At 41.4% G+C, this 20,146-nt stretch overlaps 1 protein-coding gene across 1 annotated transcript; it reads right to left on the bottom strand.

Moving 5' to 3' along the window:
* Positions 1 to 2,413: 2,413 nt before the first annotated feature.
* On the bottom strand, positions 2,414 to 18,439 carry LOC139726110 (NACHT domain- and WD repeat-containing protein 1-like). The gene is made up of 13 exons (XM_071637189.1): positions 18,328 to 18,439; positions 17,033 to 17,235; positions 16,508 to 16,871; positions 15,772 to 15,919; positions 14,676 to 14,996; positions 13,714 to 13,951; positions 10,753 to 12,943; positions 9,612 to 9,874; positions 8,283 to 8,676; positions 6,705 to 6,878; positions 5,518 to 5,734; positions 3,424 to 3,693; positions 2,414 to 2,579 (listed from the first exon to the last, which is right to left on the bottom strand). Exons 1-13 carry the CDS (start codon positions 18,437 to 18,439, stop codon positions 2,414 to 2,416), a joined length of 5,061 nt encoding a protein of 1,686 aa, XP_071493290.1.
* Between the last annotated feature and the right edge of the window lie 1,707 nt (positions 18,440 to 20,146).

Genomic DNA, 20,146 nt, shown 5'->3' with positions numbered 1-20,146 from the left:
AAGTGACTTTGAACGACTTGTGATCAATGCTTTTGCTCATGCAGTATACCAGGTACACTGTAAAGTTTTGTATTTTGATTGCGTACATTGCATAGTGTGTGTCTTGTGTATTCTATGAAATACAGTATTCTCCTTATCTCCTTTGGTGAGAAGTAATACATGTACAGTACATGTAGTATGAGAAGAGTCCAAAATCTTAAGCACTTGTCAGTGAGCGAAAAGTTTGTGTAAAAAAAAAAAGAAATCTCATCTTGTAACAACAAAGTTGTAATATTCAAAGATAATGTGTAGATATTCATTTTATGGTTGAAACAACCAAGTCATACCATTGATTATATACACATACATGTATCTACAACTTGATGTCAAAATCCTTTGTCAAGATAAATTCTGTACATTCGATTTCTTCTGCTACCAAGAATCCAGCTTGTCTACACTTCATGGTTCTAAAAACCTAATGAATATTTTTTCCCTTATCTTTTCAGACTTTATCATATTAGCAGAACTGATGAAATTAAAGGAAGAAACCAGATTACTTTACAAGTTTTAACTCTGGCATAATTCACATCCCCCAAATCTAGCACCTGGTTATTAAGCTTTGCTATCAATTGTCTCATCCGTAATCTAACATAACCAGCTCACTGGTGATTGATTCCATTTTTTTGACGGGCTCTGTACACTACATGCAAAGTCTTCACTTGTACAGTGCGCTTGGAATTTGCATTTTCTAATCTACTCCCCTCCCCCCTTACACACAACGACATACATACACTTGATAATAAGTATACTTGTAAGTCATTATAACATTTTGTGTTACAAATATATGAAAATTCTTAATAACTCTTTCTCTTTCCATTTTTTTTTTTAACAGAATGTCTCATCCAAAATATTGCACAATGCCTAGATTTGATTTGGTTCTTTATACATATCAACAACCGTATGTCTCACATTTTACACAGCCTGCCTCTTGACAACAGTACATTGAAAGACAAACCAATATTCACATTATAAATTTTGTTACATAATTGTGTATAAACATTGATTGTTCTAAAGCCTTGGCAATATTTTTACGAGAAAGCATACAGCATTGAAAGACTGCATACTCTTATTTTACTATTTACTTTTAAAGTAAACAAATATCACACACTAGACAATCACTGAATAAACTTTACACAAGTAATCAGCACTGTTCAGTATCAACTTGCAAACTGGAAGTTTGTGGTTTCTGGGTGTATCTGTACAACCTGTGTAACACAACAGTGCATCAACACAAATGACATATCCATTAACTGTGGTGAGAGCTACTATTGTAATTCAGACCATCGAAGTATGAGACAAGTTCCTATGCTCAGATTCACAACATTTCATATCATTTCTAAGTTAGTAAGGAACGCTTTGTATCTTTAATGATGTGTAGAACTACAACCTGTCATTCGACAACTACAATTGTATAAAAGTAAGATCAGAGACATTGTACAGAAGGATTTTAGACAGAACTGTTGTCAGCCTTGACAAAGTCAAATTCTTTGGAACCACAAAAGTTGACTTATACCACGTTTATCTCTTGTACAGTGTACCAACAAAATACTAAATTTGTGCGGAATAAAAAGTGCCTGTGGAAGTACATGTACACACAATGTACCATGTATGTGTAATCCATAAATTCATGTCAAATCATGATGGACATCGGTCAGCACAGTCAATATATTTTTCAGCTGGCCATTATCAGCTGGCCTTTACCATGTGAAAGTTATTCAGCCAAATCTATGAGCTGACTAGCACATCCACTGAAATTGTAGTTGTCATGACAATAAATCCAGTGAAACAGCATTAACTAGAGAAGCACTCTGAGAGCGCAGACCTCCGCCAAGCATGCAGCTCATTTCCACCACTGATCTTGTTCTTCCATAGAGATATCAGTGATTTCCACCCATTACTGGTAGTATAGCATTGTGTGCTGAAAGTCACCCGATTTCCCAATATAGAAGCCTTTGTTACATCATACACCCTCAGCTGCACGGCGCGCCTCGCCCTAGCAGAAACTAGAGCACGCACTTCAGTGCGCGCATGCAAACCTCAAATACGTGCAGCCTGAACTCCCAAGTTCATTGACCCTACATGTCAAAATATCAAAAATCTTTCATAAATTCCCCCAAAATTCTTGGATCACTACCAAAAGTTAATCATGTGTTACTTGTGTCATTCTCAACCTTTCCTGCAAGTTTCATCCCAATCCGTTAACTACTTTTTGAGTTATTTGCACACAGACAAACTAACTAACTAACAAACGAACAAACGGTAACGAAAACATAACCTCCTCCCTTGGCGGAGGTAATAAGTTCATGGGACTATGTAATGTTAGTTTGTTGGTTTGTGCATTACACAATTGCCAAAATCACTCTTGTGCTTTGGCTCAGTATACTAAGCACAGAGCAGACTTCTTTCTCTTGGATTTCTGAGTCTCCCCCTGGTCTCCACTCGACTCACCACTAGATCCAGCTTTGTCCATTCGAGTTTTACTCCCCTCAGATTTGCCCTTTCCATTGCGCAGAGCTGTACCATTGTTGCTATCCCCGGCACTAGAATCCAACAAAATCAGATGAACAGAGCAGGGCATAGCATTAAAGTCTTGAGTAATACACTAAAAAAAAAAAAAAAAGAAAGACCAACAGACAATAATATAGATTGATGGTACATTGTACATGAATTGTCACCTGACTACCACCCCCAATAACAGGGCCCATGTATTTGCCTGTACATATTGTGAGTAATGCAGAGCACAAATAATTTACTTTGCCAATACTATTGTTCTTCTGTTTTGGATTGTTTTGAATTTGTTGGGTTTTTTTCCTCTTAGGCCTTACACCATGAGTTTATGAGCCAAAATCCATCATGTACACTTTGGAAGTCTCTTGGCCGTTATACAGATTACAGACATGCTGTACTGTACAAGCTGTTATTTTCGTGAGGGTTTAATTTTCGCGAATCACAGTTGGATCGCAAATTTAACAACAAGCGAAAATGTCTCCATACACTTTGTTAATAGAGCATTAACGCAAGTGTCAGCGTCGATTTGCGAAAAACAACATCCCGCTAAAATGTCTATGACCTTGAAAATATCTGTACGCAAAAATAACAGCGTATACAGTATTCCTTTTACAAAAAAGGGGCATCTCTGGTACTGGTATGTGGAAGTTGTTGAAATTATAGGGGACTGACAAATGAAAGATAGAAAGAAAAAGAGAGAGGGATATTGAAATAAGAAAAGAAGAGGTAGGAAGCACACACTCACACAACATAACATCATGATGGTGTTCCAGAGATAGGATGAACTATGGCAGGTTAGCTATTCGTGGTGCTAATATTACTAGGGTTTATTTCAAATACTTGTGATTAGAGTGGATAGAAATAACTTCTTATTACCTCTCATCAGACCTGTTGGCATCCTGCAGAAGCAGATCGAGAAGCAGGATTGTCCCCGATTTGTTTTCGGCCACGATCCGGTAGTGATCGTTGGCTGCCAGAGCCATGTCGAATTTCTTGATTTGGGACTTGCTGTCGAAGGAGGCCACCAGCTCTTCGGTGGGCAGGTGCCACGCCTTTAGGGTGCAGTCTCGGGAGGCGGTCAGTAGGTATTGGTCATCGTCCGAGATATGTAGGTCCATGATTGCGTGGTTGTGTCCCTCTAGAAAGCTATTGCATTAAAACAAAGAAGCACATACCGATATATACAGTATTCCACTGGAATAATGGGCAGACCACACTTTTAACTGCACCCATACAGAGACTGGTCATATCTTTTCAAGAGTTGCACTCATAACTTTACAAATGGGTAACTCGCAAATGCCTTTAACCCTAACTTACCGGGGGGGGTGGGTGGGGGGGGGCCATAATGCCCCCCCCCTTGACAAATTCCGCGACCATTCCGGCGCGCAAAATTTCTTGACCGCGCTGCTCGCTGACTTTTTACTTTCAAGTCTCGCGCAACTTTTGAGACCAAATTTGTCACGCCCGGGCATACCGTTCCGAAGCCACGCCCCTTCAAAAAATTTTCGTCAACCCCAAAATTGCTCAAAAACGTGATTTTGTGTACAAAGTCAATACAAATTGTGTTTTTTCAATTAATTCATATAAAGATTCATATTTTAAAGACACTCAGTCGTGGCGAGTGGTTTGTGCGGCACGGAGACGAACGCAACACGCTGCCTCCCCCATTCTGTACCAAATGTAGTGACCCCCGAATGAGAATAGCGCTGGCTCAATGGGTCAGCGAAAATACGGTAGGCTACAAGAAAACTCCCTGTGCTTTATCTCCTAACCCAAAATGGCTGTCCCAGCGAGCCACGAGAGCTTCCGAATGGACGCACACTCTCAGTGCGCATGCGCATGAAGAGAGGCCAAAAGAGCCACGCGTCTTCTGGCCTCTCTCCTCCAATCACCGCAGCTCGCGGTGACAATATTTGTGTATGATGCGTACACACACACGCACACATACACACACACACACGCCGCAGCGTCTTCTGGCCTCTCTCCTCCAATCACCGCAGCTCGCGGTGACAATGTTTGTGTATGATGCGTACACACACACGCACACACACACACTTGTCTCAGTGGTTGCATTGCGCAATTGCATGCACAAACTTCGGTCGTTCGGAGTTTACGTACCATTAGGGATGGCGATCGGCTACCTTTAAATTGTAATGGCTGAAATCAATTAATTTTAGTATAATTATGCTTCGAAAAATGTGTATGACAAATTCCATTGAAAAAAACAACAAAAACAAAAGTTTGAAAAAACAAAGAAATACATAAAAAATTGATAAAACAATAAAAAACATAAGAAATTAATTTTGATACTGATTTTTTTTTTACATACAAATGTTTGGAATGTCACTAGGAATATTTACACCAAAAATCAGCATTCCACAAGCTTTTATAAGCCAATTACAGACGAAAATGAGGTTTTTTGCATATATTTGCATAATTAATTGATTTAAAATAGAAAATGCAAATTTTTTGAAAATTTAACTTAGCAGTCTTGTAGATTACATCCGGCTTTATGTTCATGCACAATTTTGCGGCGATCGCGCGATCAACGCCCGAGATCTGAAGGGGGGGCCATAATGGCCCCCCCCCCCCCAGGAATTCAAGCTCGCTAAATAGCCCAGGTAAGTTAGGGTTAAGAGGACTTGTAATTATAGCTCTGTCAGAAACTGAACTGATACACCATCTCCAGTGTGACTTCATCTTTTCTGTCGTCAACCATCTCATTTGTTACAATTCGTCCACACATTGCTTCTCTTTGAGCAATTTCATGCTGTTTTAAACAGCTGGGTCATATTTTCAATAAATTTGGCTAGTTAAATTGCTGGTATTTCAACCATCTCTTCCCAACATCTTACAAGTACTGTATGACAAGTTTTATCATACATGTATTGTCTTTGGGTACTGTTTTGGGGTATAGAACACAAGATCCCTTGTGTCTGTGTTCTATCATCTCTGTATGATCCCACTCACTGGTCTTTGGAATCGTCATCTTCCAGAAAGTTCCACACGTGTAGCTGGTTCTGTCCGGTGTGTGACCCCGACACGATCCTCTTTCCATCATTTGTAAAGGCGACACAGATGACCTCTGCTGTGTGAACGGTCAGTCTCTTGACCACCTTGCCCATGGAGTCGCCTTGCAGTGACCAGAGGAGACATGTGTTCCCAATGCCAGTGGCAGCATAGCAACCTATCAGAGGAAGCAGAAAAGAATCCTGTGTGGTTACTCTTTGATTTAAGAAGATTTTATATATATATATACACACATATATACATGTATCACATAACCGGCATCTAACATAAATTCAGTGTCTCTGATCACAAAATTTGCCTAAAATGGCTGCAGCATTTGTTACAATGGCATGTGTTATGCCATTCAGTTCTTTCATAAACTCAATCACGTCAACATTTTTCCTCGTAATCTGTAGTCCATGATTCTGTTTATATGCACCAATTTAACCCTTTCTGTGCCAGGGACCATGGAGAGTGTCTACAACTGCAATGTACATGTAGGGCTTTATGTGCCGATTAGCCCCTAAAGGACTTAACAAGAAGTTGGAACGCTGCAAGTCAACTTTTTTAGAGGTGAGAAAAAAGACATAATGACAAGTTGGAAATTGTCGGCTTGTTTGCGACAAGAAGAGGAGAAGATCAGTTTCTTGAATGAGGCAATTCCATTTGTGTAGACTAAAGGCCATCGCACACTACATGCAAGTTTCGGTCACACTACTGACAAGACTTTGGATCCGAAATAATCACAATAGCCTCAGAACAAGCACGCTTGTTTATTTCTGATCCAAAGTTGCTTAGTCGTGCGACCAAAAGTCGTACAGTGTGCAGTGGCCTCAAGGAAGACAAGAGGGCAGTTCATGGAACTAAACAAACTTCTTCTGAACAGTATGAAGACAAATTGTTGGAGCTAAGCAGAAGATGAAAGCACGACTTGTTGAAATTTGGAAGTTGACTTCTTTAGGACCAGGAGACATGTTATGAATTCAATCCATCTTCTTATCTTCCAGCTCCCAGTCCTGAACAAGTTAACTTGATGAATTCCAACGACACATCTCCATCTCTGATCATCTTTACATTTAAGCAGCAAGAGATTTAAAGTATTAAGATTAAGGCCTGGATATTTTTGTTTTATTCTTTTCAATACTGACCAGCGTTACATACAGCCAGACATCTCACTGCAATCTCCTGCTCCTTTGCAGAGAGCAGACATTCTCCCGTATCATAGTTCCAGATCCTAAGCATGCCTGTGCTGTCCCCTGACACAATGAAGATGTCTTCCCCTTGCATTGCTGTCTGCACAAGCTCCACCGAACCCTCATGCCCTGTAAAAAAAAAAATGATACAACAAAATGTTTTGAACTACACACAAAAAACACACACATACAGTATGAACAGGAATGCTTTGCACTTTCACCAAGGTATTACCTATCTGACAGCTGAGATACTCTCATCGCCTCATTAACCTTTTATGATGCACCATTTGAGTTCATGTATGAATGCTTGCGAAGCCCAAGATAGAGTTGGCCCACTGGACTTAAGTGCTCAACAAAGCACTTTTAATGACAAACTCTCACTTAAGGATATTATTTTACCAGTTAAGTAGAGTTGAACTGCTGTTAGCAAACCTTAGTGACATACAACTCTTTCCCTCTTTATGAAATATATATTTCTCTCTTTATGGAATATATATTTCTGTGTACAATATGCTTATTCACAGTTAGAAAACTAGAAACACTACCACATACATAACTGAAACACTTACTCTGTTCATTTAAGTGGAGGTTGGTCAAATGCTCTACAAGCGTAACTGAAAAAGGTAAAGACAGACCGCAAATCAATTTTAGTAAAGGGGAAACCCCATTGTATGAATGTGGATGGACTGATTGCAGCAATATAAGTTGAACACATCAGACAATTCGATGAAAATCAGACAATCCGCTGAAAAGTTTTGAATTTTTAAAGTTTTGGTGCGGTCATTGATGGATGAGAAGACTACTATTGTTTGTGAAGTCACGTACGAGGGGTGACGGAAAAGTTTTGAGCCTTCAAGAGATGGTAAGAGGCAGAAGTACTTTATTGCTCTATTTTTCTACATAGTCCCCTTGTGAGTCCACACACTTCCTCCACACACTTCCTCCAGCGGTGACGTAGTGCCTCTATGCCACTGCAGTAGAAGTTCTTTGGTTGGTCCTCCAGGTAGGAGTCAACAGCATCAATGACCTCCTCATCAGTGGTGAAGCGTTGTCCAGCCAAATCTTTTTTGAGGTTTGGAAAGAGGTGGAAGTCCGATGGGGCTAGATATGGTGAATACGGTGGGTGAGGAACTAGTTGGAACCCACAGTCATGAATGGTTGCCATTGCAACCGCTGATGAATGCGCTAGAGCATTGTCCTGGTGAAACAAGACCCCTTTTGTGATCATTTTGTCCATTTTTTATGAATCACCTGATACAGAAAGTTCAAGAACCTGTAAAATAGGGATAAAAATTGTTGCGACCAAGAAATTTGGTTGGTAGGATTAAGATATAATGAAGACTTTATGGACCAAATTTGGCCTTCATATCTTAATCCTTTCTATGTTAGGCTCAAAACTTTTCAGTCGCCCCTCGTATGTACAGATTGTCTTATTTTCTTCAAACTTTGCTGATGTGCAATAATATTGCTGCACTCCCTCATCACGTGTATATATATGGGTATTGAGGATTAATTCTCCTTTAAATTGCATACCTTCCAACGTAAGCCTGCAAGACTTGTCCCCGAGTTTCAAGACTTTCACCATCATATCCTTGGACCCAGTCACCACTTCATCGTCACGCCCCAGCGCCATGCACAGGATGCCCTTCTTGTGCTCCTGGAGGTCAAAGGGTAGATCTGATTGGCCAGTTTGGTCCAAGTCCCACACCCTGACCACGCCCTCTTCCTTCAGTCCACCAATCAGCTTCCTCCCGTCCCGACTGATGAGGAACGTGTAGACAAACCCCACCTCTTGTCTGAAAACTTCGCAGCTGGAGAAGTTCCAGAATTTGACGCTGTCCTCCTTGCCGCTTGTCACTGCCGTCGATTTGTCCGGTGCTAGGTTCAGACCGTAGGCGTGTCCATTGTGCCTTTCTCGCTTCATCACCTTAAGTTTGTTAACAGAGAGTAAGGGATAGAGTGTAGGAGAGAGAGATGCATGATTGGGGAGAAGAGCAAGAGAGAGGATGACGTTCACAGTAGACACTACAGTGTGATTGGGATCTGGACTAAAAATAAATCAATAAGATATGCTGAGGTGAGTCTTGCACGTCTGTATGATCATCCTTGGACAAGATGTTCTGCCTTGGTCACACCCAAATCTTTGTAATTTTGATGTCTGCTAATTTTTCAGCAACACACATGAATGATTTTTGATAAACCTTAAAGGGGATGGATAGTAACCGACCAGTGGGAATCAGTGGGAATGCCGAGGGATGATTGTTCCAATCCTTGTGGGATTTATTTAAGAGTACATTATATATCTACTGTTGTGTGAAAATTATGTGCTTCAGAACGGTCTCATATTCAAGTAATGTGCAGATTAATGACCCGTCACTGACCAGGGACGCTTACCTGGAAACATTAAACTGCACATTACTTGAATATGGGACCATTCTGAAGCAAATAATTTTCACACAAGAATAGATATATAATGTACTCTTAAATGAATCCAACAAGGATTGGAACAATCATCCCTCAGCAATCCCACTGATTCCCACTCATCAGTTACTAGCCATCCCCTTTAAGTTATTCAACGAAAATATAATAATGCTAAAGAGGTGATTATTTAGTTAAGCTTGAAAGAGGAATGGAAAGGCAATAAAACAATGAAAACAAGACAGGAAAACATTATCCCCATCATTCTATTATTCCATTTCTCAGTCTTCCTTTGTGATGACTGCATTGTTCAAACTCGGCGGGCCAACTGATAATTTGAGATGTATTTCACAAACGGAACACCCAAGCCTAACAGTCAGTACTTTTATCAGTGCTTCATTCTATTGCAGTAGATTTTCATTCATGAAATGATGTGCCACTCACGATTTTCCTTCTGTAGTCCCACACTTTGGCACTCTTGTCGTTGGATGCGGTGTAGATAGTCTGCTTGGATGACCCTGTGACGTCAGAGATCCAGGAAGAGTGACCCTCCAAGGTGGTGATGAGAGGACACTTGGCATCGCTTCGGTTCAGATCCCACACCTTGAGACAGTCATCCTTGGATCCCGACACCAGTATGTCTCTCCCCGTTGGATCATCGGGGTCACGTGGTCCATACCACAGACAGGTTATGTTTCCTTCATGACCTTTGCATCAGAATAACAACCAAGGTCACTAATATCATTATGGTGATTAGCTGAGAATCAAAGGCAATTACCGGTTATGGGACCCATTGCGTAAAAGATACTATTATGGTAACTTTGCCGTCAAATGGTAACTACCATGGCAACAATACTCAACAGCCAATCAAAATCAAGAATTCCATGGAAGTTACTGTTGGATGGCAAAGTTACCATAATAGTAACTTTTATGCAACGGGCCCCAGGTATACAGTGAGACAGTAAGTGGTCTTCAAGTCAACTCTTACTCCCGGTTTTTACGTCATGGATATGTACGCAGTCAAACTCCATAAAATTTCTGATAATTTTGGGAGTGGTTCAAAGCGGGGTTCAAAACTTTTAGTAGAAGAAAACAGCACTGCCAAATCTGGAAAATATGGCACGTGCAATATGCAGTATGGTATGTATATAGTATGCTTGGATTTGTCAAACAGCGAAATACCAAAATTTCGGTAGCTATGAATCGCCAAGAGATAAGTGGACGCCATCATTACAACACGGAACATCGGTCAGAAATGTTAGCTGAATAAATCTTTGGTAACCAAAAGAAAGTGAACAAAGGGGTTAAATTAATAAACTGAAGAGTAGTGTACTACATCAATTTTGATTGATTAGTGATCAAGTGGAAATACAAAATCAAGACATATAATGCAGTATAAAGCATGTATTACACTTCCGAGTGCGTGACTGAGGGTGTTCATGTAAAGTGTATCAGATTAATAAACGTGTAAATAAACTAGCAACACATGCAGTGAATGAAAAACTTACACTTGATAAGAATATTAACGTCTGAAAACAACTAAACTACTATATTTAAAGTATAGAACACTTGTGTAAATACGTACCATGGCATACTATCACAGCTGTGTGTTGTTCAATGTCCCAAACACGCACTGAAAAATCCTCCGAACCTGACGCAATCAGCTTGTCAGTCAGCGCAAGCAGACAAGAAATTCCTTTCCGATGTCCTTCCAGGAGTCCTTGAGGCGCAGCCGGCTTCTCTGTGTACTTGCAGACCTTGATAATGCCATCTTTTCCTCCTGTAACTATGGAGTTTGCGGACTTGATATGAGCGAACGCCTTCACCTCACCTGCTCCGTGAGCTTCGATGCTATGCAGGCACTCCTTGGATTCAACGGACCAGTGCCTGATGAAACCATCCTGGCAGACCGAAAGAAGTTCCGTTGCTGCTTCGAAGCAGACAAATCTGACATTCTCTGGATGTTCCAGAGCTGTTAGCTTTCCGTCATTTAGATCCCACACGTACACATTCGTTCCTTTCTCAGATCCAGCTGTCGCCACACTGTCATCACTGCTGATTTGAAGAGCACTAACAGCAAAGTCATCGCCCGTCTCTAGTCGCAACAAGCACTCTCCGCTTGTGAGTTCAAAGAAGCCCAACGTCTGACAACCAAATATGACATGCTTATTGCTATGACTCAAAGAAAGAGAAATTTTCCCCGAAGCTTTAGCTGACCCTCCGACTTGAAGCGTGTGGACTAACTCTGCTGTTGCCACGTCCCAGACATTCGCCATAGGTTTTCCTGAACCATCTTTGCACACGGTCACCAGAGTATCGGCAGAAGTTGTGCATGCGATGGCTTCCACCCTGGATGGGTGACCAGCAAGCGATGTCTTCAGCTGCCCTCCTGGTGGGATGAGGCATGCTCCGCGAGGAATGATCAAAGGTTTGTCGGTCTGTTGTACCCACGATTTGGCTCCGTGAATGAGTCGAGCAAGATTTGGGTACATTTCTACAAAGTCTGCAATGCGCCCAATCAATTGCCCTGCCAGGGAGAATGGGTCTTCCTTTAGGTTACTTCCACAAAGGTACATAGCATCGATCAGGAGAGCACTTTCTTCATTATATTCCTTGAAATCATGGATGACGTTAATGAAAGTCAGGGCTCTCAACTTCGTCAAAATCCATTCAAAGTTGTACATGATGTGCTCTACCAATCCTTCAGGAACATTGCCATTCTGCTTAGAATAAGTCAGATGGTACGGCAGCTCTTGGAGCTTCCTGATATTGAAGACATCGTCACCATACATGAGGGGTTGCGGCGCTACTTGGCGATCGGCGTCCGGGAAATCCTTGTGACGCCTTTCTAGCCTTATTGGTTTGATGGCTCCATTACTGTACTCCCCAAGAAACATGTCTGCAAGCAGGCCATGCCGCGACTCTTTGGTTTCTGCATCACCTAGATACCGTCTGTTGGCAGTTTCAATTAACTGACGATGATACCACGCAAGAACAGTCTTCCCACCAGCTTGCCGCTCCACAACAAACTCGGAAATGTCGTATCGCAACCGTTTCCAAACGGAGGAAGGAATGCGGACGACACCCGTAACTGGTGGATCCCAGTATTGGTACACATCGTTAAGGACCTCGTCATCACAAGAGAGAACGTCCTCCATTTCTGTTTCAGTGAGTCCACTCTTTCCTGCAGTCAGGTATCCAAGAGCATGGGAGACAAAAATTTCTCCGTGGCGATCTTCAAGGTCTTTATAAAGATATGTGATTGCCTCGACAACGTCTCCCGGAAGCTCGATGTCCCCTATTTTCTTGTACGATGGCCATGTCGCAAACTCCTCGAAAAGCAACTTAAGGAACAGAGGTCGCGGACACTTGTTGAAAACTGCCGAAACCGCATCGATCTGCTCCTGGGAGAGTTTCCTCTTTCTGCTCTCGAGCCAGCCATCAATGATCGTGATGGCAGTGTTCTTGGGGATAGCTTCGACTGCAACGTACGCCATCGGGTCCGTGAGAGTCATCCGAATATTACCCAGACAATTGTGCTCTTTCGGCAGCATGGAGACCACGATGAAAGTGTTTTCCGGGAGGCTCTTGAGCAACCAGTTCATCTTATGTGCGTTGTTGTTGTCGTTAAGCTGATCTATGCTGTCGAAAAGCAGCAGCAAGGGTTTGTCCTTTGATGGAAGACGTCTTATCAGTGCGTTGAAGACCTGAACCAGTTCGGAGAAGTCTCGCAGGTTATTACCATGAGGAGGTTTCTCTCCATACGCAAAGCAGATCTAAATGGGTGGAACCGATAAGACAAGATATATATTTAAGGGAGAAAATGTCGATCAAAATGCATGAATTGCGAGTATTGCGGGAATTTTAGGCAGAAGTGAATTTATAAACACTGTTACTCAGCTTCCACGCAGAATTTAATATTCACGACGCCATCGGTATCTCGCGCCATGCTCAACTACAAGACATTTTATTATGACAAGTTTACAGAACAGGATTGCTTTTAAGGGCATTGTGTATATATATTGCCACGAGGGATCTCAGCTCCTGCAAAGATCCAAGGAGCTTCCTCAGGGGGTCATAAAGTGGTCAAAGCGTGGATTTGAGATCTCGAGACAACAATTTCAACAGTGTCTCGAATGAAACTAGTCCGCATATGTTTTATACAACGAATGAAAATAAATCATATTGGTTGATCGAGATCGCGCCGGCCAATTCACACATCAGACGCTGCCATACAGACGTTCCAAGCATTGCGATGCACACGTACCTCATAAGTACCTAACAGAAAGCAGTTTAGCACAATTGGGCTGCGAGCAATTATTGAATTCATGCCGCCGGTTTCAACTTGTCAGAATCGAGGATTTATATATGTATATATATTTATATATATATATATATATATATGTACACATATGTATATATATATATATATATGTACACATATATGTATATATACACATATGTATATTTGTACATATATATATATATATATATATATCGACCAAACTAAGATACATTTATATTATGTCACTGCAGAAGAACAAACCTGTGCAAACATGCTCTGGATGGTGGTAAGTATCGAGGAACTCCTCGCCGATGTGCCAAGGAATCGCAGCACCACCACACAGTTCTTCCCCAGCCACTGTTTGGCGAGCTTGGCGACCATGGCCATCACCGACGTCTTCCCGGATCCTGAGACACCATGCACCACGAGGGGCTTACAAGAGTTGCCCTGGCAGTAGGACCGGATGGAAGACAGGACCTCTTCTCTGCCGTGAAAGTCCCTGTAGGAGCGAGAATTGACCGTGAGAGGTTGCCAGCCAAAACGGATGTAGAGTCTCATGAAAGTGCACTCCTGTTATAACGAAGTCCTCCGGACCGGCTGTTCTTTTCGTTATATCCAAATTTCGCTGATAGCCGAAGAGTACACTATGTAAATATTTATACATGTAATTATGTAGACTTTGGAGACCTAAATTCTTACGCCGTTGTAACGAGAATTTCGTTATAAACGTGCTCGTTGTGACGGTCCGAGTGCACTGTATATAGTTCACGTCAAGTGATAATGACTCAAAATAGATCAAAGCATAAGATTGAGAGTTAAAGACAAGCATTTCGAGGTTTGTGTTTTTAATTCAAATTCCCGACATATCCCTTGAGAAACAATATGCTCGCCAGTACATTAACACACGTGATTATCATCAAAAGCCAAGTGCACACAACAAGTAGAAGAAGCGTATAAGTTTACCGCATCATTCCACGATTTCGCGTCGTGGACACCAGGTTACACGTCAACGGGTCTAGGGCAATTACCCCCTGGGCAATTACCCCGGACCCTTCCCCTTACCCTTACCCTAATCCTGAACCTAATCCCAACCCTAGCAAAAACTCTAACCCTAACCCTAATCTTCACTCTAACTTTATCACTAAGGCCAGTATTTTGCCGGGGGTAATTGCTCTGATATGCGCTTCAACATGAAGAGAAAGTTTATGATCACTTTAACTCACTTGCACTTCGTTTTCGAAAACGATGCATGATGCAGTAGTTCCAGGTAGAGTGTCGTTATCATGGGGATAACGCATCCCCTTGACTTCCGACCTTCCAGTCTCTTCTCTATCATGGCCTTTATCCTGCCCTCAAAGACGCTGCTCATCTCTGTCAGGTATGTGGCATGCTCTGGACAGTTCGTCGGGTCCAAGCCGTTGGCACTCCACGGCAAGGTGTACCTGTGCAGAGCCTCGGGAGGTACTGCGCCCTGTATGAAATCAGTCTTCAGTTTCGCCATTAGTTCTCGATTCAACTCGTTGTACCTTGTGGTTCCAGCTTCCCTGAGAGAGGGAAAAGATATACGGGAATACAAAATTTGATGCAAAAAATCGTTACATAAGATGTAAGTCGCAAAATTTCAATGACGCGAAGACGTTACACCTCACATATGGGAAAAACCTTTACTAGAGTTGGGTCAAAATTTCAGCTTCTGCTGTTTGGACGTTGCGTCTTTTCTTTTTCGCCAAAAAACAAAACAAAACAAAACAAAACAAAACAAAAAACCTGCATGTAACTATAATGTAACATATGTCAGCCACCGTACGTCAAGTATCAAAAATCATCGTGCAAGTCACGTACAACATTACTTATTGTAATATAGCGAATATCAATCGACAACAGCACAACACAATACTGGCAGGTACAAAGTGATTGTAATGACGATAGGCATTTCGTGAGAAATTTTCTGAAAACGCACTTGAGTATAGATACTGCACTAAAAAGGTATTCTTAAGACAGAATTTGCGCGGGAAGACTAACATGGAATTACACCTACAGACACGAACATACAATGTATTGATAAGAAATATAAAGGGTACGGCTTATATTTCTTTCCGCTGCCTATAGCAGAAAACCGTACATCACTTATTTCCAGTACTTTATTTTGGTGCGAAAACGTAGTTTTCCGTCTAAACAATACCGCCGCAGAAATGGCATCGATTCTTTAAGGCAATCATGGAATAACATTTGTTACCGTGGATATAATTTCGCATTAAGAAAAAAAAAGTAAAACGAAAAAAAGCTGTTTGCGATTGAAAATGATACAGGAATACGTACTCGTCCGTCACCAGGTCAACGAACTTTGATATGGTGCCTCTCTGCTCAAAGGAGGGTTCCAATCCCGTGAATTCCCGGATGAAGAAAAGACAGGAATCGGAAATGTTGCCACTGCCCTCGATCCCATGCCGTATTTCTTCCTCGGTCACTAGAAAAGCAAAACGATACAAAACATTTGTTGTTGTTTTTGGGGGTTTTTTATTTTTATTTTTGTTTTGTTTTTGTTTTTTGCTTGTTTGTTTGTTCGTTTGTTTTGTTTTTGTATGTGTGTTTGTTTTTATTCTTATGAACCCTCCTGGTTGTCAAAATAATGTTATGTCTTCTTTTGCAATGACCATTCATATTCTTTGATTTCGTTGCGTCAGTCACTGACCAATCAATTTCAGAAGCATAATCTAATACTTGCTATTGTTTTTGCCTAATATTCGATCAACATAAAAAGGGCACACGAAAAATAAATATACTGTATATGCCAAGCAGCACAGCAAAATTAAAGATTCATTACACCATGTTTTTTACACTTCTCGTCCCTCATTCCATATCTTAGCCGCGCATCTGCCGATCGTCGAGGCAGGCGTTTATTTTTCATTCTTCAAAGTCGCGTTGATATTATGACCAGTACTATGTTCCTCAGGTATGAAATACATGAAGCTGAGAGCTCCAAGAAGTACAGAAGCAAGGTAACGCGCACGCTATACAACACAAACTACAAAATCCCCGTGCCCGTGTTTCTGACCTGACATGATGAATGGGTGCATTTCTTCAGCGCTGTAAATGCCGGCCTCGGTGGCGAGACGCGCCGCCTCGTCGAAGGCCTTCCGCATCTTGTCGAACATCGCCCACCACGTATTCCTCGCCGCCTCCTGTTTCTCTGGGTCTGTGGAGTCATAGTACTCGATCAGGTGCTTCGTGATCGGCTGGAGGGTGTAGACGGGCGGCACGGCGTTCGTGTCCTTCAGGTACCACTTCTTGACGAGGTCAACCACCTCTGCATCGACGACGTCGGCATGCTCTAACATGATCTCCAAGAGCTTTTCGAAAGTTGTGGATTCGACGTTGGCATTAAGAGGACGGTAACCGTATTTGTCGCCGAGGAAACCCTTTCAAAGAAATCAAAAATCACATGATTTATATTTGATTTATTTCATCGGATAATCTACTGGCAGTTATAATCAAGGGGGTTATTTCAGTCGAACATTTTGCTTTTGAACTGGGCGCATTCCAGTAAAGTTTACGTTTGAAAGCTTCTACGAATACTCACCACGAGATAGGGACCCTGCGACATGCGTTTACATCGGTCTATTTCGGCCAGGCAGAGCGCGGAGGTCAAGTGGTCGGCCGTGGCGCTGTCCCGCACGCCCCACCTCATGTCCACCACCTCGAATTCGAGTCCCCGGGTCTGACAGAAGCGCCGAAGCTCGGGGAACACCTCTCGGATCAGCTTGTTTCGCTCCTCTTTCATATCTGCGACAAATCGTGAGATGATACAAAGACTAATTCCATGATGTGATGGTATTAACAGGTCAGGTGAATTTATTCAATTCAGGTCTTAATATCGTGCTCTTCTTGTATCTGGCCAGGTGGTCATCCACCATTACAAAGTTGTACAGTTGCATCAGTGAGTATTTTGTTGCTCATTACTTTTGTGGCAGCATTTCAGTCCAATGCATAATAAAGTTGGTCTTGTCACCCAAGCTTGCCACTTCAGTATTTCCATTGCTCCACGAGAGGGCCCTGTAGTTATCAATCACCACCACGGCATCGCCAGGTATAGTTTTAATTTATACACCTTCGTCAAGAACGGAATTGTGGGTAACTATTAAAAGTAACTTCTTGTCCAATGACGTAAGCATTACGAATTACTAGTAATAGATTGATGCTGGATATTTGGTTGTGATGCGAACGGTCCTCTAGTAATCATCCAACAAATGATCTTTCGCACTAACTTGTCCCACAAATCCACAATTTTGTATAACTAAATGAACGTCAGCGTTTTCAAAAGAGTATAGAAAAAAAACAACAGCAAAAACGCGAAAATATATACCCACGAAATAGAGCACAATAGATATGTAGAATCATAAAATAGTGCACTACAACACAAAACGTATATATAAAAATCAGAGAAAAATCGAGGGTGGTGTACATGTACTTTATCTCAGTATTAGGTTCTACATGGCCTCCCTGTGAGAAAAATCAACAAATTAAATTTTTTTAAAAAGTATAACACTGCAAAAAAGAGCCAAATTCGCCTTAAGAAATATCTCCCTCACAATACATGATTTTGAAATTATTACATTCTTGTGACAATATGGAAGGGATGCGTGCATGACTACAACGCATCTCTTTCAACATCGATGTAAATATTCCATACCTAATCAGCTATAAAAATGAACGAAACCAAATGAAATGTAACAATCTTAACAAGTAAACTAAATGGCATCATGACCGTAATACTAGCATCACAAGCGATGAAATACTATACTGCCAAGTTCAACCACGCTTGCGGATGTCGTGATCATTTTCCAACCAAGGACTAATTTGTGCCGTCTAAATTACCAGTAAAAGTAGAGCTCATGAAAATCCGCACGATGTTGGATTCCTGTTCTGGCAAATCCTCGGTCTCTCCCTGGACCAGCGCGCTGAACCCGGGCAGGCTTTCGTCTGCCATTGTCGCTGTCTAAGGTCGTCCGTTGCTGTTGAATAGAAAGTGGATTTACTTCCCTGTATAGAACAGATCAAATATATAACTGAAGGCGTTATGATATACTGTATAGATTTTTTACGCGCACCACAAACACACTGCTTATCATTCACGAGTATAGAAACTACAATATTAATTTGTCTGCAAAGTGATGCATGCAAATTGGGTTTCGGTAGTACTCCCACTTTTGTTGTACTAAGCGAAACAACTTAATGTTTTGTTACCAGAGAACAAATCCTATAAATATTTTATACAGAGAAGTTTAGTAATAAGAGGAACCTTTGCAATATAATGTGACGCATTTGCAAATACTGAGCTCCCATTATTCGCAGCTATAAAATGCGGATATTAATGATTACGATTCCTGGTTGGCTTGGAAAGCCTCCAACTGCCATCCAGTATCTCCACGGGTAGAAAAATGAATCATCGGTGAATAATCGGGGTCACTCAATAAAGAATCGACATATCCAGGGTATAAGCAAGCTCAACCATGCAGCGAACAGGAAATTCAATTATTGTAAGAGATTGATATCCTACTCCAACTTATGCAAAAGGCAAATCAGAGAGCACACAGAATAACCATACTGTTGACACACAATTACATATACACACACACTAAGTAGTCATAAAAAACATACACACTGCATAGATTATATACACATAGTAAACTTCAAACATTAACATTGTCTGCGCTTTGTTTTGTTTTGTGGGTGTATTTTTTCACACCTTTGAGTTTCGGCAAAAGGAAAGCTCCACCCCGATACGTTTCCCGCTAGAAATAGACCAAGTCTCAGCTCTAAACAGTTCCATTCGGATGCAGCATACACATCCCACTGCATGCATTTGAATTTCACACCAATTTCCATCAGTTTACATGCAGATACATCCATATTTATTTCAGTATTGTCAGAAATATTCTTCATAAAATCGTCATTCGTTTTCAGGTGACTCATGAACAAAATCTGCAGCACTTGGAGAAGGGGACTGTTATGTACTCGCTCTAATTGTTCCTAAATAAACATAATCAAGTATATAGTTCAGCCTTGCGGTTCAAGCAGTGGCCATCAGTGTACATATCCCTGTAATCATTTCTATCATTTTGAAAATTAGGGGGGAAATCGAGAATTTGAAGATTCTATTCTCATGACATGAGAAGCATAAAATGAGAAGCATATCATGAAATGAGAAGCATATATCATAATCTTATCAAAGACTGAATGAATCTCTCTCCTAAAAACTCTCTCTTCATCTCCAGGCTATATACCTCTACCTCTGGAGGCTCTATTGTGCCCGTATTATATCTATAAAAAAAAAGTAATTATACCATTCGGGTGCCAGTGTATACGTCTACGTCTTCATGTATGTTAGTTGCTTGCTCCTCCCTCTTCGGATCATGGGCATCTCGATTGTCTTGACATAACAGGACACAGCATTCTTGACTCTCGACATAATTTTAAAGTCTATAACGATGTATACGAGTACTAGAAAGTAATAACATGGCATAGGAAGTATACCGACGGTATATTCTTACATTACCACGGAACTACAGAAAACCAACTACCAATATAGGCCTACCACATAAAACTCACCTACAAGTGTCGATGCAGGGAGGTGGGAAGAGCGACCTGGTCGATGTTACCCTACATAGGACTATACACCTGTACCGCAGATATA

The sequence above is a fragment of the Diadema antillarum genome, unplaced genomic scaffold (assembly GCF_040938485.1).
Source record: "Diadema antillarum isolate AM-2024a unplaced genomic scaffold, OU_Dant_1.0 seq00000079_RagTag, whole genome shotgun sequence".
Lineage (NCBI taxonomy): Eukaryota > Metazoa > Echinodermata > Echinoidea > Diadematoida > Diadematidae > Diadema > Diadema antillarum.
This window is presented reverse-complemented; position numbering and strand designations above follow the sequence as displayed.